Source organism: Lepisosteus platostomus, chromosome 1, assembly GCF_059453375.1.
Source record: "Lepisosteus platostomus isolate fLepPlt1 chromosome 1, fLepPlt1.hap1, whole genome shotgun sequence".
NCBI lineage: Eukaryota > Metazoa > Chordata > Actinopteri > Semionotiformes > Lepisosteidae > Lepisosteus > Lepisosteus platostomus.
Genome location: NC_142611.1, coordinates 57,990,226 through 58,014,109, shown reverse-complemented (window position 1 = coordinate 58,014,109; position 23,884 = coordinate 57,990,226). Strand labels below are relative to the sequence as shown.

Here is a 23,884-nt window from a genome sequence, read left to right as displayed (position 1 = left end):
ATTTTTTGTGTTTCCTAAGACACAGTAATTTATTAATGTTTTAAAATGGTCCAAGATTTGTTTTAAAACCCGAACACCCTGCATTTGTAATTTTCTTACCATGTTAAAATTAAAGTTGTTTATTACGCCTTCTCTGTACGGAAATACTATATATAAGTTAATAAAGCACCCTAGAAGGTTGCTTAGTTTCACTTTATTAACATTATGATCTTAGTTGTGACAGACATAAGTGCAAGTTATGAAATCTGACACAATTATATTTTTTCTGAAACGTTTTGTTAAACTATTGTTTCCATTTTCATCTATCGGCGTATTTTCCCATAAAACACTTAATTCGCATTTAGCAACACATAATAAAAGTAGAAACTGCGTGACAAATCCTATGTAAATCGTAATGAGGTTTCACATAAAAAATATACAATGAAGTTTTTATCTTTAGCATTGTGCACCAATTTGATTTTTTTAATTGTTCAATTCCTAAAGTCATTCTAATGTAACGAGTTCAGTTCTCGCTTATAAGGACATTTACTGCACATTCATTTCTCAGCAATTAACGTCTTAATTTATGACGTTCAACCAACCAGCGCTCACTAAAATGTGTTAAGAAATACTTTCAATTGAAGACAAAGCCAAATATGAAGGCAAATTATTTTATTACTTTTTTACATTTAAATTTTGAGGGCACATGATCAAAATTTTAACTTGGCACTCTACATTTGATCTTTTTTTGCTTGAAAGATTTGTGCATATATTTAAATAAGTTTCTTCACTTTGTGAAAACATTCAAAAAAACATTTACTTGAAAATGTACCTTGACTTTTATTCTTGCAAAGTCCCACTTGTTTCTTTAGAAAAACAAAAAGTTCACATTACGTGGATGAAAAAAGGGATCACTTTTTCACTTGCAGTGATGTGATCGAAACGTTCTTTCGCACATGTTTTTTTGCTCTATAATTTGTCCAAACTTTTTGCATTCGTAAGAATTTCTCTTGCTAGTCTCCAAGTCTGTTTTGCTGCTGCTTCAAGGGCCGAGTGAGGTTTTCCTTGAAACAGGTCCAAGTTCGGTAAGAAGTAATGGGGGCATCTGCGGCACTGCAAACACGAGATCAGCTGAAGGAGAATTCCGTTAAGTCGGTCCCCCAGACAGGATTCGTCCCAGTCGGTTTCTCTTGGGTGTTTCTCGCATTCGTAAAGAAGCAAGGTTTTCATGTGGTAGTTGTTGAGAGGCTGTCCCGGTAATTCGAGGTGACGATCGCGGAGAGTCTTAAGGATGGAGAGACATTTCTTCCTGCAGCCGGCCATCAGCAGGCGGTTTTCGGCTTCACTGAACTGCAATACCCAGGCGTCGCTTTCAGCTGAGCTCTGCTTACCAGTTAACGAATAACACTCTTTAGAAAGCAGATTGAAGCCCTCTGCTTTCACTTCTGCTACCCGATTAGGACCCGGCCAGGGAATGTGAGGCATGGGCCACTGGGCTGCGCTTCTAGGCCAAATGCCCGTGCATTTGAACGCTGGCGTGATCTGAACCACGTATCTCTCCCGGATCCTCAGTTTTACTTCACTGGTGTCAGCTACCATCTTAACGACATCTCGGTAGCTGCATTTGTCCACTGCCTGGGCCACAAGAGTCTGAAACCTTGATCTTATCTTCCTGGCGGAGAGGTAGCCAGAGGCTGTGATAAACTCTACCCAGAGAGACATGCTTCTTTTGCGCCCATCGCTCAGCTTTAACACAGCGCATCCAGGCAACGACCCATCATCCACAAAGTTGAAAACCCCCATCTGATTCAGGTAAAGAACTACTTCGAATTCATTTGGCGAAATGACCTCCATCCCTTCGTAGCGCGCTTCAATCTCGCTTAGGGAACTGATGAAACGAGGCTCCTGCACTTCCACCTCCTTCAGGACGTCCGATACCACCTTACACACCTCTCTTATAGTCTTAGCTATGGCCGCTTTCCGAGTTTGGCATCTCTCGTTGTAATATTTGTTGAGCTGGTAAACAAGCTTTGCTTGTGCCGCTATCATGTTTGGGCAGAGGTCCGGGCTGTACACCGGAGTTTCGCAATACGTTGACGGATCCAATGCTTACCGGTTAAGCCAGAGGCAAACACTTAAGAGTAATAAAAAAGAAAGTTTGCGGTCAGCGGCAAATAGACTTAAATTGCATGAAGCAAACAGCCGAGAGCACCATCAAATTTCAAGTAGAAAGCGGCTTAGTCCATTTAAAGAGAAGACTTGGGTGTCTGAAAGTAAACGATCTTTGAACAGATGATGCTGGTTCTCCTTTTAAACCCTCTGTTAGCGGACGGAAAGCTGGTCGTGATCGGTCATCTCTTTTATTCCTTTAGCCAGTGTAACTGCGCCTTGTAATACCTTGCCTGCTATGTTGCCCAGACTCAGTTGGGAATGCTGGACTTGTGTAGTTTATGAATGGTCCCCAAGCTGGAGTGAAGGGGGCTGAGCTTCGTGTCCTGCAATCACTGACATAGCTGTCAGGGTAAGCAGCCAATCACAGCTGCACCCTGCCAGCACATTGAACTGGAGAAACACTTTCCTCTTAACATCCTGTGCAAAGCCACGACTCGCCTGTTATGCGGCCAGGTTGAAAAAGGCGAGCGTTATTTACAGCTGTATTACCTCGTTCTCTCAGATGGTTTCACATATTTTACTTAGATTTTGCAAAAGAAGTAATGTATTTTAATTGCAATTTTTTTCATTTCATTACAAGCTTATCTTTTTAATCTGTGGGTTCTAACATGCTGTTTCCTAATTTAGTTTTAAACAAACGATGGGATTATAGAAAAAAAGAACTGAGATGTATAAATCTGCATTTTAGGCAAGTCACTTGATTTTTGCTGTTTTTCTGCAAAGTAACTAATGCAACCAACATAACTGAATTCTGCTAGTAAATTGTTTTAAGTACTAATAGTCCCGTATTTTTGTAGCTTTATTTCGTTATTACCTAATGCCATATGTTCTTTTTCTATTTGAAAGTATTATTAATTTACAGTATGTTGTAGCTCTTGGAATATACTGGCCGTTTCAAACATATAGGTGTTCCTGTAATGCAAGACTCAGTTTTTATCCTTAACATTCGCAGTGTTGTGCTTTTCTGTAGAAATCTGACCAGGTTGAACAATAAGCTTAAACTGTGCTGTATACCTGCATGGCTTAGAAATGCATTTTTTTTCTTTCTTGTCAATCTACAATTGGATTTGGGTTTTAATTTATTAATACTAACTGCCCTTTTCCCCTCACAAAATATACCGCTGACGTGCATGTTCAAGCATTTTAACAACAGACGCATTTCTTTATGGTGTGATTGAAGAAAAACAATTGCTCGGGAGGCGAGAAAAGAGTATAGTCCTGGAGTTTGGTGTGCAGCCGCAGAGCCTGCTTAGTGACTTTATACTCCAACAGCAGGAATTTACTGCGCTTTTCCCCCCTCCCTGTCCTGGTCTTTGTAATTTGCTCATTTCATTTGTAAGCTAAGGCGAACAAGAGTACTTCTACTTTGTAGCCAGCTTCCTTGTGTATATATTTATTTCTAATAGTTTTTTTAAAATTGTTTAGTAATCATTGCACTTTTCCGTTTTCTTTAAAATGCAGTTTTATCCCTGAATTTTAAAGGAACCATTTGGATTTCATTTTTAAGGGAACGGAAATGATACCATTTGATACTTTTAGGCATTTTATTATTATTCGAATAAACTTGCTTTTAAAAGCTTCAGATTTCCAAATTATCTGCTTTGGTACAAAGGTAGTCTTGGAAATTTTACATCGGGTGACAGTTACATTATTGTATAAAAAATAAAAAACGGAGATCATTGCATTAACTTTTCTCACGTCGGTATGGTTAAAGTAGATGAGAAGCGGTTAGAAGTAATAGCCGATTGCACCTTGCGGCAAAACCCTTGAAGAGGAAGCATGAGATAATAACATGAAACCGCAACTGGGAAACTGTATGATTGCTAATATTGTAACGCTGATTACATGCCTAGTAGTTAATAGCTGCAAGGCATTAAGATAGATTTGAAGAATTTACTGGTTGCATATGGTGGTTGTATTTCTATATACTGTAGGTTAGTGAAACTGATTATTCTTTAAATTTTAGATGATCGCACATTACAAGGACCAGCTGAAGAAATAGCTATTCATTCGCACGCTCCTTTACAAGTACGATATAAAAAAAAATCGATTAGTTTTTTTTAATTAAAAAAATGTAATAATTCTGGTATGTCTTGCATAGAAAGTAAGTTGTGTTTTAATATTATATAGCTGTATTTAAATGCATGTGATAAAGTTGTATGTACAGTAGTTACATCTTAAACGTTTGAGGAATCATATTAATGTGTGTAGATTAAACGGATGAATACGAGAAAAAAGTTATTAAATGTATTAGTGAATATAAGTGACAATAGGTGTATTTAATTCGATATTTTCCGTCTTTTTTACCTGTTTTGGCCTACTAGTTTCGAAGTTCGGAGTGATAACGGATCGAATAAATGTCACGCGCCTTGCTGCAACCAGAGGAGTAAACCGATTTAGAATATGGTTATGATAACCGTTTTTAAAATGAACGCTTCTAAAACTGACAATCCTCAGCGGAACTTGTCGATATGAATAATTTAAAGGGGCAGTATCGAAGAATGTAATTGAAGAGCCCTTATCGTCTCAGGCTTCATTTCAGCTTGCTTTAAGAGCCTATCCCCGTCTCCTTGAGGGTGTCTTGTAGAGAAGGTAAAGGCGCGGAGTTTTAAAGCAGATACTGACTTATGTGACAAAAGAATAGAGGAAATTAAAGGCTAGTTCATTGAAAGGCACTTGACACTCTTGCAACCAATTGATCTATTTTCAGCCCTCATACACCCTCTTGTCGTACTTGAGTTAATGAGGCGGAGGTCTGGTACTGCTTGGCAGTAAATTCATTAGGGAGTCTGTTGGACATTCTCTTTAACTAAAGCACAGTGTGTTTGTTTGGTTAAGTCCCTGTTAGCAGGTTCATGCCATTACTAGACGCTTTTGTTCTTTATGAGCCTCATTGCCGTCGGGGGTTCGTGAAAAGTAAGCCTCGGTTTAATGTACTGTACGTTTATACAGCGATAATTATTTTTTCTCAACTACAGATCAAAATTGCGAATTATCTGTTTTATCATTAAAGGAGTTTTTAGATTATATAATATTTTGAGAAAACTGACCTCCTAAAAAACACAACTGCAAGAGTATGTTATTTTAAAGCTTCAAAGACCATATCATTTAGGTTAAGCAGAATTTACATAATTCTTGCCTAGTCGAAGACATTGATGTTTATTTGGTACAGTGATGGCCTCTCTCTTTCTTTCTAACTTGCATTCACAAAAGTCGTCCAACTGATGTGTTTTCCATTTGAAAAGAATAGGTCTGTAGTGTTGGTAATGATCTATAATATAATAAGTATCTAGAATCAATATTGTAGAAATATAAAAACATTATTTTAGTTTTTAGGCATTTATATATAAGAGATTATACTATGGCTAACATATATTAGCTAAAATGGACTACATATGGCTAATATGGTGGTGTTACATATAACGCTCTTTTTATCATTTGTAATTTGCTCTGCATAAAAAGAGTTTCAAATCACAGAGCTAGCTATCTGTGTGTTCTGCTAATCTGTGTGTAAAAGCAGTTATTAAAGAAAACTTCTAACTTTGTTGTAGAATGCAAATTTAGTCACATTTAGAATGTTTTATTTTTATTCTAAAATTTCACTGGAAGGTAGAAATGTCAATAAACTTGCATAATGACATGTATTTACGCTGTTGTCTTTGCGCATGAACACTTGTGCGTAGTTTGTGTGCATTACATCCGAACAACTTTGCACAATTTGAGAAGCCAGAATAGAAGCTTTTATGAACTGCAGTCCGTTGGCTTGCTGTGCTGTTCGCTTGCACATTCCTCCAGTCTTCTCTTGAACATTCTCAAATCTAGTGCTCTGTTTAAAAAAAAAAACATGCTGTTTCCTTTTATAGAAGTACAGTATGGGAAAATAACTAATACCCATATCCTGTCATTTCCATACATTCTTGCACTGGTGATGAAGCTCAAACTGCTTCAGGGCAAGTGCAGATCTGAAAACAAATGATTCGCTGGTGCATGCTAGGTTTTCTTAATACAAAGCCAAGCTAATGGCAGCCCTAAATGTCAAAAAGCCCTAATCCTATAAACATTAACAGATAAATGGTAGGATGTCTTAATTAATTTTAAGTTGGTACTTTTTTATTACCAAGATATTAAGTTCATTTTGAGCAGGGAAAAGCCTCTGGAGTAAAAAGTGGTGGTGTTGATGTTTTAATGACATTAAACAAAAGTTATTTTGTAGAGCCAACAGAAAGTACACAAACTGAATGCTTGATTTCCTCCAATTTAGTTCCTAGCCTTGAAGAGCTTCTTATCCTTTTAAGTCATATTAAAATGTGCTGTTTTTTTGTTTTTTGTCTGCTTTGTTGTTTTTACTGTATTTTTAAACATTTTAAGTGTTTTTAGTATTTCGATGGAAACAGTCCAAGACCGTAACAACTGCTAGAAAAAGAAGAGGTAGCCTTTTATGTTACTTATGTTTATGTTAACGTAGGCCATACCAGTTGTTCAGTAATGGCAAGTCTGAAGTCATTGCCATTTTAAATGTCAATTGATGTTGCGTCTACTTTCCTAATTTTTAAATCTAGAGGATGTCAGCACTTTGAAGAAAGCAATAAGAACAAAAACAAGACATCCCTGCTAGAAACTGGCTGTTATCCGTGCAGTATCAAATTTAATGTTTATAAAGTTGCCTGAAAAAAACACTGCTTATTTCATTTGGTGTAGAATTCCAAAACATTTTTGGGGGTAAATATAGTATGTAAGCTGTTTCAAATAAGCTGATCTTCAGTTCTAGGTATCTTGCAATTTCTTTTTCTTTTTGCAATTTAACTGTTTTTAAAAGGGAGTTCAAAACACAAAGTAGAATCCTGTGCCTCCCACTCTTGAAAATCACAGGCAACACATCTAAGAGTATACAGTATATACTATTTCACTTAAGAATTAAAAAAGTGTAGATGCCATCATGAATTAAATTACTTTGGCTAGCTCATATATTGCCTACTGTGCTATATGCATTCTTGATCTGCTTTTAATTTGCTCTCCTATAACTATTTCCATTTACACTGTGCATCAGCTATTAGATCATAACTTTATCTCTTTTGTTGAGGTAGGTTTTGCTTTTTGTCCCCTTAGGTCTGTCTTTGAACTTGGATGTGTGTGTTAACCTATTGCATCACTGTGGCAGCTTGGACCACTGCCTCCAGCTGTACAGTTGTACAACAACAATAATAATAATTGCTTACACTTATATAGCACTTCTTCTTGACACTCCGCACAAAGGGCTTTATAGGTAATGGGGACTCCCCTCCACCACCACCAATGCGCAGCATCCACCTGGATGATGCAACGGCTGCCATAGTGCGCCAGAACGCTGGGATTTTTAATGACTACAGAGAGTCAGGACCTCGGTTTTACGTCTCATCCGAGAACGGCGCCTGTTTACAGTATAGTGTCCCCGTCACTATACTGGGGCATTAGGACTCACATGGACCGCAGGGTGAGCACCCCCTGCTGGCCCCACTAACACCTCTTCTACCAGCAACCTTAGTTTTTCCCAGGAGGTCTCTCATTCAGGTACTGACCAGGCTCACACCTGCTTAGCTTCAGTGGGTTGCCAGTTGTGAGTTGCAGAGTGATATGGCTGCTGGCATAAGATACAGTACATGTAATTAACCAGCATTGGTATTTAGTGCTGCTGAGTGTGAAGCTTTGTTCTAAAAAAAAGTAGAAATTCTACCATTCTTTGAGTCATTATTATGTGTGATGTTAATAAATATCATTTTAAAATTGACACATTTGATTGTAGTTTTTAACATGCTTTTACTGGTGCAGTTCTTTCCTTTATTACTGGAATAACACATGGTGCTGTATGAAACCTTGGATATCAGAATTTCTGCAGCACAATTCAATAACCTAATGAATCGGAAATGTTTTTAAACTGAGACTTGTCTTTTTCAGCTGACATTTGAATGTTAAGTTATTTTGTGAATTATGTATCATAATCAATACATCTGATTATATTACTGGATGAGAAAAAAAGTGATTTGCAATTTTTTACACCGCTATTTTGACCTGAGAAATCTATCCACAAATCCCACACTGCACAGTGCAGTCTTAAACATCTACCAGAATGCAACAGCAAAAACAAGTAAACACACAGAGAGGGAACAGCTAAAATTTACAAACAGAGTAGCCTCCTATTAAACTCACGTTCAAACAAAGTCCTTCAAAGCCCAGGATGTAGGCCCATCACTTCCTTCCAGGGCCTGGGCCTCATGGCCACTACTCTTTCCTTGTGGAGTTTCCAGATGTCCATGTTGGAAGCCAAAGTTAACCCAGTAACCATTGTCCCCAGTGTAGCCCTGGCTCAGGATTTGTAAACTCAAACCTCTAGACTTCGTGATTCCATTTTTTAGAGAAAAGGCCAGTCCTGTCACTCCCAAGAGTATTCTCTGGTGTGGGAGCAAAACAGTGGAGTTTCCTGGTTGACTACCTGCATTAGGATGGTTACCTAGGGGAGCACACCTGTTGGTATTCTGCTGCCAGCTGCGGCCCTGTGGCTCTTTCAAGCTGTTTTTCTAGTAGAAATTCTGCTGAATAAGGACCTAGGTCCTACTTTTGTCTTCAGATCTGCAGTGACAACCTGCCTATTTGCTCTCCTGTCACTTTGATGAACCGATGTCCCTAGAAGCAAAATATATCTTCTCTATCCATGGTTTTAGCTTCCTGAGTACCACTCTTCGGGAGCCAGCATGATTTCAGGATCCCCTACACTTCAGGTGCTTATGGCTGACACTACGATAATCTTCTAGAAAGGAAGCTTTTCCTGCTGCGGTAGAACTTCCATCTAACCACTGGCGTGTAGACATACTGTACGGAAGAGAATAGCTCTTCAGTCATGCAAGCAGATTACATAATCTGCTTTTCTGTCATGATGGAACTCTTACGCAACCAATGGAGACCCTGGATCAGCTGCCTTGACTCCTTCGCTCCAACCATGATGTTGAGAGATCTCTCGACCTACTTTCCTTGCATTTCCCAAACAGTTCTTTGGTGAGGAACCTCCCCCAAATCTCAAACTGTACAACATAGTCTTAAACATTCTATAAATGATAAGAACTATAATATCCGTCAGAATATAACAGCAATAAGAAGTATTTAAACACAAAGAGAGGAACAAATAGAACAGCTTCTTTACAGCCTGGGCTCACCTCATGCTTGTTTACCAGTGTCCAGACTGTAGTCCCATCAACTGCCCATGATTTGTATACTTAGAAATGGACTGGTGTCAATATGTTGCTGAAAACTAAAAGCTTTCTGGAGATACTTGTATTTACTGCTGTCTTCTACTTCTTCTTCTTTTTTTCTTAACTAAGATATTCAGAGGGTTTGTTGAATATACTTTATTTGAATGTAGCAAATATAGTTGACATAACTATTTGTAGTGATTAAATTACACATTAAAGTGTAATTATTTGTGTTTTTAAAATACACCAAGAACATATACTTCTAGATTACTGTAAAAGCAGCTAGTGCACACTGACTGCTGGGAATTCTCTGGAATGGATACTTTTATTTTCATTACAGAATGTTTGTAGCAATATTAACCTACCTGCAAACAGTATTTATACTGTTTTAGAAAAGAAAAGGTTAACTTCTAAATTGGAAATCATAGCCGACTTCCAGAAAGAGATGACCATTCCCTTCACCCCACCTGAGATATAACTATATCTTGGCTGCTAATTCAGGTGCTGTATTTGATAGATGGAAAGCCGGGCTACTTATTTTATGAAACATCAAGTTCTAATTTTTCAGTTTATCACTGGCAGTTGCTTTCTGAGTCCAGTTAATTGGTTTAACTCTGTCATCACACATTTTGGAAATATTTTTACAAAATTATTCAGGCTAATGAACTATGAAGTAAAAGATCAATTTTCTGTATTCTTATATTTGCTTTTACATTTTAATTTTCTCACTGTCCTAATGCTCATTGTTAATGGGCCTGCTCCTGAAATACTAGCTTCCTTTTTTGATCACATTGATTGAGCACTGCATGCCTGTAAGCATGGTTTTAGGAAGTGATTCTTTTCTAATGACTGTTCTGATATTTTGCACATCTGGGTCATTGTTGAAAGTGTAAGGTGTTTTGTCAGGGGTTTTATAATGTTTTAATAGTATCTGCTTTTGTGAGGTAACAGTATAATATATGGATTTGAGTAATAGCTTCAATACAGCACAATCCACTGGAAATAGTTAAGGAATCTGATTATATAAATGTTATCTACTATGGGCATATCTAACATAAATGCTAGAGTTATAATCTGTTTCAAGAACAGCATGAGTGCTCTCTTAAACTTGGATACTTCAGTTGTGAAAATTTGCTTTCAATTTATTTTAAACTAAAGCTCTATAGTTGTAGAAAAACAAAAAATCTAAAAGTGTACTCACAACATGTTTGTCCAGATGAAACATTGGAAGCCATCTTTGACACCCTATTAAATTGGTGTCTTGTGACAAAAAAAAAATTTTCAGCTTTCTGAAGTAAGTCTTGGATGCAAAACAGCTGCTTGAAGGCCTGTGTCTATCAAAGATCTTTTTTTTTTCTCCCTATTCTGTTTCTTTTCTTGAAACATCCTGTATTATCTGTAGATCCTAAAGAGCTTTTTTTATTGAATAGAAAAAAAAGACTAGCTGGAGACTTCTCCATGGTTTGCAGTGAGTCTTCTTTGATCTATGTCTGTGTGACTTCTTCCCAGTGATCCTCCTGATGAGGCTGGACACTGTCCATGCCCTTTCTCTGCACTATCTGATAAGCCCCCTAAAGGGGCTGACGCACTACCAGATCCCCTAGCCTAGTCTGTGGGGAGATTCATGCAAATACTTTAAAAGCTGCCATTTATTATCACCTTGCTCAGGATTTGCCTGGCGTTTGGTAGGAATTTTTTTGACTTGCTGGGCTCCACTGGCAATCAGTACTTGTTCTAAAAAAAGAGTATGCGACTGACTGCAACTTAATTCACCCAGTATGTTTTACTGTATGTTTCTTTATCTGTGTATTCCAGTGGACTGTCATTGATTTGGCAAAAGGTATCCTGTACCTTTTTAAACAAAAAAAAACGCGTCTGTGTTTTGTCACCTCCAGGTGTTTTTCTTTGTTTGAGAAAATTGTGGAGATCATGTCAATAGGCCTAGACCCAGTGACTGATGTATGTTAATTAGTTTTGCATTGAAAGTCAAGCTAGCTATGGAACTTCAACAGATTGTTAGCAGCTGGGATCTCGTGAAGCAAAAGTCATATTTAAATATACTGTTCTTATAGCTACACTGCATATCAATGCATATGGCATAGATTTTGCCTAAAATGTATCAGATTTGTATCTTGGGAGGAAATTAATTGGTATCTTCAAAGTATTAATCTACATAATAGCGGTATCAGAGCTAGTTATGTATAGGGAAAATTGGAGGGGTTTGATTTGTTAACTTGAATACATTGATTTAAAGAATGTTTTAAAGATTAATCTTTGTTTTTAGAATGACAAGCAAAAAGAGTGAATTTCCCTAGATTTACATATTTCACTGCCTTATCAAGGCCAGAAAAAAAAGTTAATATTTTAGCAGAAAAAAGGTTCCTAAGGACAATAGAACAGTCTTTAAAGTTAAACTTACTTAGTTTAACTTTAAAGACTGTTCTACTGTTACTTACTTCAAAATCTGCAATTCCTTGAAACAATTTTGTTTTAATATATGATGTTCTTATAATGACAGTGAAGCAGATGATAAGAATGTTGCCCACATCAGTGAAAGCTCAAACCATTTGTTCTTTTCACTTTGTTTCTAAAGAAATTTGAGTTGCGTGTTACATGTCAAGAAGTTCAGGTTATGTTCTAAAGTGGCCTTTACTTTCTCAGCTACTTCATTGTGCACTTAAACAGCTTGTGCTCTTAATGCCCAGCAGCTCGAGCTGTGGAAAAATCACCCAATGGTAGTAATTGCCTGTTGGGACAGTGCATCTGCTTAACAGACCTGATGAAGTCATGAAACAGATGTTCATGGTTCTTATATTAAACAGTGTACTTCGATATTTTGCATATGTTGGTTACTTTACATATTACATGCTGTTTAATATTACGTTTCATTTGAATTTTTACTTGATGTACTCATAGGAACATTAGCAATAAAAAGAGACAAATAGTTCAACATCTTACCTGACAAAAACCCAGTTGGTTATTGCGATGTTTGCTTCTCCATATCCAAAAATAGAAGATGCCATTTTCAAGAAACCTATTTTCCAGATGATTTGGCACAGTATTCTGTTTTCAAAACCATACCAACTGGAATGGGATATTCTGACTATTTTTCATTGGTAATCCATAAAATTAATTATTCTGCACTATCAATTTCAGCTACTTTAATTTCCAGTTCATTGTGGTCTTTGCTGTTTAAAAACTATTAGCTTGTTCAAGATTGAACAGAAAGTCACTGTTTCAGTGCCACGCACGTTGTGTCCATCCCTTGCAACCAGGACCAAGTTGTACAATTTGTACAGTTTTGAATCTGAAAACCCAAGCAAGCAATAAAAAATAATCTTGCAATAAAGGATACCATCTAAGTGTTTTTTTTTCAGTCTCATAACAAGTGTCTCCATCCTGTAATTATAGGTGGGTGTCAACTGTAACACTTGCATTCCTAATTTTATTCTAGGGTTTAATTTTGGCACCATCAACAAGAGCACAAAAGTTATCAAGACACCAATAGCAAAGGTTTATGAAATAGCCCCTGGTAGTTGAATAGGAGGTGAAAGACCAAAGGGAAAAAGCAATGACTCCTACGTTATTTGTTTTGTGATCTAACATGATACCATGATGGACAGTTTAAAAAGTGTTCAGAAAATTATTAAATTCATAGCAAATCATTGTCTGATTCAGTACTGTGCATCTTTCTAAGCCCCAATTGAAATGGAAAGGGGCTCATTTGATGCAAGATGTTAGCATCATCACGTTAGCTAGTATTCAGGCTTTTACTGCCTTTTCTAGAATTTTGGTGATCTAAGACAAATTGGAAAGAGAATGTTCTTGAATGGTCTTCGCCAGATTTTTTTAACACAGGTGTGATGGGTGGAAGCTGCAGGTAGTGGACAAAAATATGGGAACACCTGGGTAAATGAGGGCCATCAAATGCAAGGGTTTGCACACAGGTGTGACACATATATAATTCAAGCAAATGACATCCCAGCATGCTTAGTGATTAAGACAGCTTGGCTTTCTGATGTTTCATAGGCAGTGGTATCTAAAGTGATGTCAGCATGGAAACTCACAGGGAAGACATTATCAGCAAACAGCAACAGTGGTTAGAAGTGCATATTCCAGGATCCTTATATCTGTGCATTATTCACAGTCAAAAATTGTCCTTCGCAGACTCCACAGAGTAGGGTACCATAGTACCATAGTCGGGTTGCAGTGTATAAACTTAATGCGCATCGCATTAGCAATACATGTTTCATTTTGCAAGGCTAGTGGCCCAACAAGCACAGGCAGTGGACTGTCGAACAGTGGACAAATGTGGTACAGTAAGTTCAGATGAATCCTCTTTCACCATGTTTTCGACAAAAGGACAAATGCACCAGCCTTAAGAACTCAACAGCCCTGTGCATCTGGTTGCAACAGTGTAGGTTTCTGGTGGTTCCCTAATGCTGTGAGGTACATTTCTCTGGCATGATTTTAGTTCACTCTTTTTGAAAGCAAGGTCAATTATTAATGCTAATAACTAGATAAAAGTTATTATATCTTTTATCTATTGTCTTTTCACCAAGTTGTAGCATTTTTCTGCCTGACTGAGGTAAATATGTCTAGATGTCTGATAGAAGGTTTTGCAGTACATGTTTGTTAGATATACATAGTATATATTATTTATTTTCCTCTAGCTTTAATTACTTTACATTACGTATTCCTGAAATTGTGTAGTGTAGCAAGTACTTCTATCTGCAGATCAGTAATAAAGCCTAGGCACAATAATAATTCCACAGGAGTCTGCCTTGCAGATATTGATATTTTCCATTTATGAAGTTTGTCTTACAAAAACATTTCTGAAGTTTACCATTTGATATTAATAAATGATATGCAGTACAAAAGTGCCTATATGTTTATGCATTAAGGTGTGCAGCACATTTCTTGACTGTCCACCTTATCTATTTTCGCTTCAGGTCGAAGATTTATGATGAAGAGTAACAGAAGGATGCTTGATTTGTGTGTTCTAGGCCTTGTCCTGGCTGATAACACCCTTGTTGGCTCAGAAAGCTAGATGCAGATTATGACAGTTACAGCTTTCTGTTTTGTTTAACTTGTCAGTAGATTTCCTGGCTTGTGCAGAAAAGGGCCAATAGTGTGTACAGCTGGGCTGCATTCAGTCCTGACCGGTGTGGTTAAACTTTAATGGCTAGGCCTAGTTTTGCTTTAATTGTTGAGGAGGAGAGAGGGGTGTGGTGGAGAGAAAAATGTACAGTTTCGCTGGGCAGTTTTAAATTGTTAGTGGTCCTGAAAGCATCAGGCACTGGCTGCCCCTTTCTTGTCAGAGCTGACCTTAGGCTTTAGCTGACAATCAAAGAGGGCACTGATGGGAGCCAGTGTAAAGAGGCTATTGATTTTTCAGTTAGCCCTAAGTAGTTTGTACTATGGATAACAGGCGTGTGAAGCAGGTATGTCATTATCAATGAGCTCAAAGAAGAGTAGCCACAGCCTTCGCTCATATTTCCTTCAGCACTGACAGGGTGCATCCGAGGACGGTCAATGAATCGCTCAACCACTCAGTGACAAGGACTGAGAGAGCAGGCTCATGTCTCTCTGTGTTCTCGTCTGTCGAGATCTCAGCTTTGAATCCGACTCACTGGAAGAAACGAAATATTTGGACTGGCTTCTTAGTATAAGTAGAATTTGATACAGCATGCATACGTTTCATTTGCAGTTTTTGTTTATGGTTGGCAAAGAATGACTTTTTTATGAATCGTCAGTTTTTCTCTTTGCCCTGCCCCTTTTCATTTCTAAAATAAAAGACTCAAAAGGTCCTTCTACATGATTTTGAAGTTTTCCCAAGGACTCAGATATTATTACTCCTATTTACAAAGCTGTAAAGAATTGTTCAAGCAAATTGAAATTAGAGTAAATGTTTGAGTTATCTAAAATAAGCAATAAGGTCTTTATTGATGTTTGGAATGTTGCGTTAATCTGAAGTGTAGGACCATGGCCAAACATAGCAGCAGGATCTGTTATTCCTGAATCTTAATAATAAAAATCACCTGCGAGCAAAGTCCTTCTTCTCCCATATTTGACATGTTGGGGTTGTAAGATGCTATGACTGTCATCCAAATTATTTTGCTGAGGCTATTATGAAGCTTGCTAAGTTATGCAAAAAGATAAATAATTATCATGCTCTATTAACATGTTCTTCAAAATTTAATAATTTAGTTGGCAATCATTTTGAGTTATTTTCTGAACTGTTAACATTGTGCCAAGAAGTAAGAGGAATTTATTTCATTGTACATTTTAGATGTAGTATCTTGTTCTGCTGTGAAATAGATATGGGTTACATGAAACTATTTTCTGGCATCACATAACCTTAATCAGCTTATTATTTCTGACTGTTCTGCAGAATGTGAACTGTTTAATCTGATGACCCTTTATGTTGTATGCAAAACAATGTATTAATTTCCTGTGTATTGCCAGGTTTCAGAGTTTTAGAAGCTTTTTAATAATTTCAGACAATTGTACAGTAATTTCGCCTAGGAGAAAAGAATTCCAGAACACTGGATCTGTGTAAGCCGGGAAAAATATACTGCTTTTGTCAGCAAACAGACATCATTATTTTATACCTTATATTATTAAAGATAAAAGGTGGAGCTGAGAACCGCAAACTGTTTCATCTTCAGCTTCGTGTGCAAAGTGATTTTTTTTGCTGCCATTTGCAGAGTGGGGGTTTGACATGCTTTGTTATTGCAGAAATGTAAAATAGGGCTAGAGAACGCAGCAAATTAAATTTTCATGAAAGAAAAGCTTAATCAGCAGTGACAGGCTAGAGGAAAGATGATTGCCACTTGGTCATTGCGGGGAAGCACTTAGACTTGGTGTCAGTGCTTCTGCTAATGATGACTAATGTCTTTCTTGGAACAAGTGCATGCTCCAGCACAGTGCTGCCTCAGCCTGACGACAGGGAGGTGAGACTGTGTGTAGAGGTGCAACAATCAAAGTTTGCACACAACAAAAGAAAGACCTGCTGGGGTTTCCTGGTGGAGTACTGAGCGATTATGTCACTGAGGCAGTGACCGCGCCACTGAAACGCCAATTCTGAGCTTGATGTCAAATCTGATCTTTCATGTATATGTGTTAGGATTCTGCCAATCTCTATTCCAATTCTGAGAATTCAAGGCTGAAAGTGTCATCTGAAAAGACTGATATTTTCAAAGCAGTACCGGGTCCATGTAGTAACCTAATAGAATGCTGAATGCTGGTTTCTCATTCCTTTATAAAGCATTATGAAAGGATCTATAGTTCCTTTCGGTTGTAGTTCCCCAACTACTACCGAAATAAGGCTACTATATTTGATCACATAAATATAAAAAAAATAAATATATACACCCTGTGTTCACTTGAATACCATGATTTTTATTTTTATTTTGGTAAATGTAACATTTTGTTGACAGTCACACGTTATAAAAATTTGGAAGTGTATTTTTCAGGAATAAGTCAAGTAGTTTTTATTTTTTTTAAGAAAAGCATATTATAAGATGGCTCATAGGGTTGATCGACTGAATCAGTGAAGTCAAGTATATAAAAGTGTATCTAAACGTTCAGGTATTTGATCTTTCAGTTATTTGAATGCTTATGTTTGATCCATTTCCGTAAGTACTCAAAGCCTGTTGGGCACATTCTAAAAAATAAAAGTGTCATGGCATGATAGCCGTCATTTTCAGTTTCTGATGATGCAGCTCTGGTAGCTTGGCATCAGTGTGCCCGCTAGTGTAGGCTATCCCTGACTACTAAATTTTGGAGAAAGAAAGTCAAAGCCACCAAATTTATACACTATATACACTTAAAAAAAAACAAACAACACAGAGGTCTGCTTTTTGAGTTCTAGTTCAAGAATTTCTTGCAGATCCTGTTGAATCAAAGAGCTTGATGACCTGAATGTTTATGTCCTTAATGAATTTTTATGCCCTTAATCGACAGCAGACGAGTGTTTTTCATTTTGTTCTGTTTTTCATGCTTTGAATCACTCACCTTTTCTGATATCAGCACTGTGGTGATGAACATTAATTTCAAATAATTTGTTCCCATTCCTCCCTCTTTGTTTATGCATGGCTCTCATTAATGCGAGAGCTCGGCAGCCAGATGATATTAAAAAATCTGTTATTTTTTTTTACAGTGAAGGGAAGAACGCATTAAAAGCAGTCAATGAAACTGTGTCCTGATCTATCGATTGTTTCCTTTGCTTTGTAAAACAGGCTTGATCAACTCAGCAATGACCTACTGTACAGTATATTACACATGACTGATTGTAACCATGTCTTTATGTCCATGTGTTTACAGAGGATGAATGAAACAAAAAGCCATAAATGTTATATACTGTATACATGTGTGTTTGTATGTCAGTTTGGTAAATATGCACCGTTTTATGAATCTGAAGAGCGTCTGCGAATGTTTAAAAACTATTCTCTACCAAATTTCTTGGTCGTACAAACATGCCATGTTTGATAAACAGCATTCTGTCCTTAGAGAGGTGAAAGCAGCAGACATCCAGGCGGGTTATTCCTGGTTTGGGATCAGGGCTAGGCACCATCTCCTCAGTGCTGTTATAGTAATTATGACTAATGAACCGTCCAGTCTGGATGAAATGGCACATCCATAGGGACTGTGGCCACTCAATTGTGACTCCTTTATAGATGACAATGGGATTAAAGGATTTATAAATCTTTTTTTTCTCTCGCTCTTTTTAAAAAATAGACGGCTAAGTAAATGCCAAATGCAACGACAGTGCTGGGAAAGAGTGCTTGTGATAAATGGTTTAAAGAGTTATAATTTAGTTCCAAATCTAAGAGTAATTTAGATATACAGTATGTTCTCTGTGTTTTCCGTGTTATAGCATTGTTAAAAAACCTTCTTTTAATTTTTTTTGGGTTCTACATAAAGACAAAAACTTGGGACGATACAGATTAGTTTGGTTGATAGAACAAATTCTAAACAATGTCTCTTGAAACATTCAGGGATGAAGGATCTGAGCCCAAGGAATTCAAGGTTACTTGACTCCTTGAGATACATTCTACCAGTTGATTTTCCAAAGAAATTGAAGAGCTTTCTATGTCTAAAAAAACAGACTGTTTTCTAAGCTTCATCTTCATTTTTGGATCAATGAAAAAAATGTGTTTCTTGCATATCTAAAATATATGCATTTGAGGGCTACTGATTTAACACCATCAATGGGGGGCTTTCTAAAAACAGCAGTTTCAGTCTAAAGTATTTAATTAAAGGCTTTTCAATTTTTCTGTAAGGGGATTTAAAGAAATCAAATATGAGCACAATGTGAGATGAAGTTATAAAAAGTCAAAGGGATACCATACCATTTATTGATCCAAGTTTGTAATGTAAAGATGTGATCTACAAATTTGAAAGAATGCTTCTCTTTTAAAATAGCTTTCACTTACTCTGAAAACAAGCCTGGAAAATGTTTCTATGGTGTAATTTCAAGTCTGAATTGGAGGTAATGGATCCTAGACCTATGCTAACTCACATTAAAAAAAAATACTAGAATAATAGAGAATGTGTTCAAAGCTTGTCTGGTAATCATTATAAATGTAAATGCTACAGAATGCCCATTAAGCTTTGAAACATGAGCTTGGTTTTCTTCTTCTTTAATATGCCACTTATTTTATTTTCTCTGTTTAGATCCAGGCAAATCTGGAATGTGATTTAAACCTACTAAAACCTGTCAGATTAATTGAACTAATGACTAAATTTCAACAGCATGTTTTAAAACTAGCCATTACAATAAAAAACACATCTTTATAAAAGCACTGAGATATAAATATATTAAGGGATTACAGAAATCTTTCAACTTCTGTTTTGTATAGTTTTCACAAAGATGCCTCTGTGCTGATGATATAGCACATTCCTTTGCTAGGAATGTGTGTGCTTTCAAGTTCCATGATGCACTCAGTTCAGCGTTCCTGGTAAAGAGACCTTTTATGATTATTAGTCTTAAGTGCATTAGCTCAGTTGAGTCTGAGGAATACCATACACGACATCAGTGCCTATTGGATGATGAAAAATGTTCAGGGTTTGATTTTATTCACCTGATAGCAAAAGAACACCTCACTTCAGTTTGTTCAAGATTGCCCCCTGTACATTTAGAGGTCATTTTTGCTAGATACTCAAGAGAAAAAATGTAAATAAGAGACCATTCAGTGTAGCACATTCCACAGTTCTTCCCAAAGCACATTCTCCTATTGGGTAGTTGAGTGAAAACTTCAACAGAGCAAGAGCAGTGCATCTGAACAACCTTTTTATTTATTTTCCATTAATGAGCCACTTTGCAATTAGTTTACCTTTTATTTCAGAGCTCAGTTTAAAGTCTTGGACAGCAGACACTATTAGAACATTACCTGTTTAAGGAAACAATTCATTACATGTTGGAGATCTGATGGGTTCAGTTGAGTCACCTTTAAATCCCCAAATCCCCATGGATTTTCTTTCAGGAAAACCTTTCTCCTCCTAGTCTCTGCCTGCAGTCCTACCCTCTGAAAAGGGTCTATTTTTTACCCCACCCCGCTTCCAATCCAATTAAGGCTGTAATAATAGGAGGATTAGGGAAAGTTTACTTCTTAGTGGCCGTGCAACTCCACGAAAATAGTATGGCGATAGCAAAAGGGAATTTGAGGGAAAGCGGAGAAAATTAAGGAGATAATGGTCAGTAATCTTAACTTGTCTGATGTTTGCGATGCTCACAATGCAGTGGAGATTTAGAAAAACTCAGAACAATACTTCAGAGTCTTTAACCACTTTGCACCAGAACTTCGGCTGTCTCTTCAATTTTCTCTGCCCCACTCATTATTTGCACTTTACATAAAAGTAACCCTGGCTTTCACTTCAAATCCAGTTGAACTAAGTTTGGTTGGCTGGCTTGACAAACTGGTTTACTGATTTCTTTTGATTTGCTTTCTGGATATCCATGTTTAAAGAAACTTTCCCACCTTCTTGAATTTAAAGCAACATTTTAATATTAAAAAGCAAATATTTTGCTATGTGCTACGAATTTGTACTTTCAGGTATATATTTTTAAAATATTCATACATCTAATGACGATTCAATTATTGGAGGCTATTGGAGTACTTTGTGTTAAATAAACTCAGGCTTTATTCCACTGTATTTGTATCTTGTTGGTTTTAAAATGTTAATCGCCATTCAATGCATAAGGTGAAGGGCCTGCCCAATTTGCGTATGTCTGACAAATTTCACGCTCGTCTTCTCCTCACTAATGACACCTTATCCTGCTTTTATTCAGATCTATACCAAAAGCAACTGGCATTGCCCTTGTAGGCCCAAAGGTTAAAGCTCTTTGAATCTAAATTTCAGTGGAGAGAAATGCTTTCATTTAAAGGGGGTGAGGGGATTGTTTCAAAAAAATGTAGTGGCTATGATCTATGATCTATCTTTAAAAAATATGCTCTGACCTGTTTCAGCAGAATGCACTCAATAACTTGAATTTACCTCAGTTTTCAGTTTATTTTTATGGAAGACAACAGCAGACCAGAGCAGCTTGTGAAATGGTTGCCGTGATTTTTCCAGATAGTTTGCAGTCTTATTATTGGCGAGGTTTGTCCAGAGCCCTTTCTTCTTAGCCCAACACAAAGACTTGCAGTCGGCTAAATGTTTAATGAGTCAATGCATTAAAGGCTTCACTTCTCTTCCAATTAACCCCAAGACCATACTGGCATTTTTGTAAATCCACAGAAGACTTTTGTTCAGGTTTAAAAGGCTAAGCTGCACGCGGGTTGGAGAGAAAAGAAAAAGACTAACCTGTTAGCAAACACAGTGAAGGGGAATAAAAAGGGTATCTAATCCTTATTAGGGTAAATTCAAACTAAATGTCCAAAAAGAGTCTGTTTGAAGAGAACATCCTGGAATGATTATAACCTTTGATTTACAATTTTGATTTACTAAAAATGAGACATTACTATATTCGATTTAAGTGGCTTGAGACAGAATAGCTGCATCTCTCAATTGTTTTTTATTTTTTTATAAATAAATATTTGACCTAAAGCGTTGTTTTTCCCTTGAGTTTAGTGAGAACCATGTGGAATGTGTGCAGCATTAAAGAGCTGAGGTCTTTTGAGATTTGGATAGAGAAAAAGAAATTTGGGCGTGAGCGAGTTTGACTAAAACAACTTTCAAATTCATCACAGATTACCCAAAGGGTGACAATTAAGTTCTATGGATTTTTCTCATGTATTTCTTTAAAGTAACTTGTTTTCCAGCTTTTGTTTCTATACTATTAGAAAGCTGTTTGTGAGTGTTGACAGTATGTTTCTGAAACTGATGGCCTCGTGAGTTGAATTTCTCACGAAGGATTGCCTTCTTTTCATCTTAGATAATTCACTCTACCCTGCATGCTTTGTATGGTTTATTAAAATATGTTGTTTCCAAACATTTTCACTAATATCTACACAAAGAAAGACAAAAATGAACTTTTCCCTTGTATCGTTTAGACTAGCGCAAATTCTTGTTAATTGGATACAGAATGTGCACAAAGGGCACTGTGCTCTGGAACTAGTGTCGCTGTTTCTTCAGGCTGATTTTGGCAGCAGTGGAGCAGAACTCAGGCCACATCACTACGAGTGCTCATTAGGCAGCAGATTTGTCTGAATCCTCATTAAATTGATGAACTCATTTACTGATGGGGGATGACAACTCTGGGTGTACGATGAGATGCAAGATGCAAAGCTATGCGCAGATTAAGGGGTGTTCAGTTTCAGGAAGAAAAGCCCAATGTGTTTTCACAATTTGCAAAAAAACACAGATTTGAATGAAAACTGTAATGCAGATCAACAGAGGAAGGCACATAAAATTAGTTATTGTCATAGAAAAAACATAAATCACTATACTTAATGCCGTATAAAGCTGTACTCTGCCTTTTTTGTCTCTTTAAGTTGTAAAAGTAAGATAAAGGCCCAGTCATGTGGAACATCGGTTTTTCAGCCACAGTAGTAAGGGCAGCAAATTAAGACACGTTAATTCTGTGCAGTGCAAACCTTTGTGGTTTTTTAATTTATAATTTATATTCTTAATTGAATAAGTGGTAGGATAGTCCACACATAATAATTGGGATTCTGACCAGGCCTCCAGATTTCAGAGGTTTATACTGTGCCCCAGGCTATGATGAGGAAAAGTTCTACTTCTTTGTGTCTTCCTGATGGCCTGAATTCCACCAAGTCCGTTTTTGAACTGTGTAAATTCTCAAAGCCAGTCAGGTTTCATGAACTTCATGTTTATGGCAGTTTATAGGCAGATGTGCTATGGTCTATATCTGTTCTCTGAACTAAACCGTTATCTTTAACTTGGAACTGGAGTCTTAGTTTGCGTTTATTTACTAAAATCAAATCTATGGGTTTTTAAGATGGAGAAATCCCCTGACAAACTACTACCACCACTCACATACTTCCTGTTCTTGTGCGTATGGTTCATATTAGAAAATATCCTTCTAGTTTTTTTGTACTTATTGAATTAGAGCATCTCAAAGTAGCAGATGAACATGTCATTCTCAAGAGAGAATTATTTCTGGCCTTAGTACTTGTGATTTAATTGGCAATTGATTAAATATATGAGATACAACACCAGGAAGCTCAGTTTTAGATAACTATATTTGTAGAAAGAGTACTGTGGTTTCACTTTTCTTGCATATTTACCTGCATTCTGGCAACGTTATCAAATCCTTATAAAATTCTTCACATAATGGGAATGGATTGTAAACAATCCTCAATATTACGTTGTTTCATATAATTGTGCATAGTAGGATTAGTTCATTTTGATAAAAACACCTTTTCATTTCTTGTTTGTAAAGCTATTCTGTTATTAGAAACTCTGATATTTTCAACCATGCACATTGCACATTAGGCTTGTTTGCAACTTTGGTCGAGTGTGATTTACCAGTTATTGGGCTTTGCACACAGCTTGTGAATGAATTTACAATATTGTTTTGCAACCATCTCTTCCCATGAAATGTATTCAAAAGAGAAAACAAAATAGAAAATTTTAGAAAATACTTAATTAATTAAAGTACTGTTTCATGCCAATCCACAATTCTGTATTTATTGCAAAGATGACCCACAATTTATGGTACATCTAACGTGCTTTCACACAGACTTTTAACGCATCTGCATATGCTGCATTGAGCATGTATTAGAACATCGGTACAAGTGTAATGCAAGAGGACATGACTGACACAGCACTGAGTATGTTGATTTACAGTATACTACTAAGATATCTTGGAGAATACAGTTATTACAGTCAGAAAATGTTTTGAAATGCAGTTTGGGGTAGTTTGATTTTTGGCTTGCACCAGATTTTCCTTTTTGAAATTTTGAAATTTTCTTTTCTGTCATTTGTTTTCATATCTACAACACATCAGAACCACAGTGGCAATAGTGCTGTGTTAAATTTGGGCACTACTGAGTAATTTCTTTAGACTCAATGTAGATTGTCAATATTGCAAGTCACTAAGG

The 23,884-nt window shown here is 36.8% G+C and overlaps 2 protein-coding genes across 2 annotated transcripts in view; one reads left to right on the top strand and one right to left on the bottom strand.

Annotated features, from left to right (window-relative positions):
• The window catches only part of lrba (LPS-responsive vesicle trafficking, beach and anchor containing), a 283,565-nt gene that overhangs the window by 167,351 nt on the left and 92,330 nt on the right, over nt 1–23,884 (top strand). The window lies entirely within an intron of this gene.
• Nucleotides 637–2,584, bottom strand: mab21l2 (mab-21-like 2). The gene has a single exon (XM_088633175.1). The coding sequence runs from the start codon at nt 2,026–2,028 to the stop codon at nt 949–951; it is 1,080 nt and encodes a 359-aa protein (XP_088489301.1). The 5' UTR covers nt 2,029–2,584; the 3' UTR covers nt 637–948.

Bases quoted from the DNA above. Each gene is read 5' to 3' on its own strand.
- mab21l2 (XM_088633175.1), bottom strand. From the start codon at position 2,028: ATGATAGCGGCACAAGCAAAGCTTGTTTACCAGCTCAACAAATATTAC.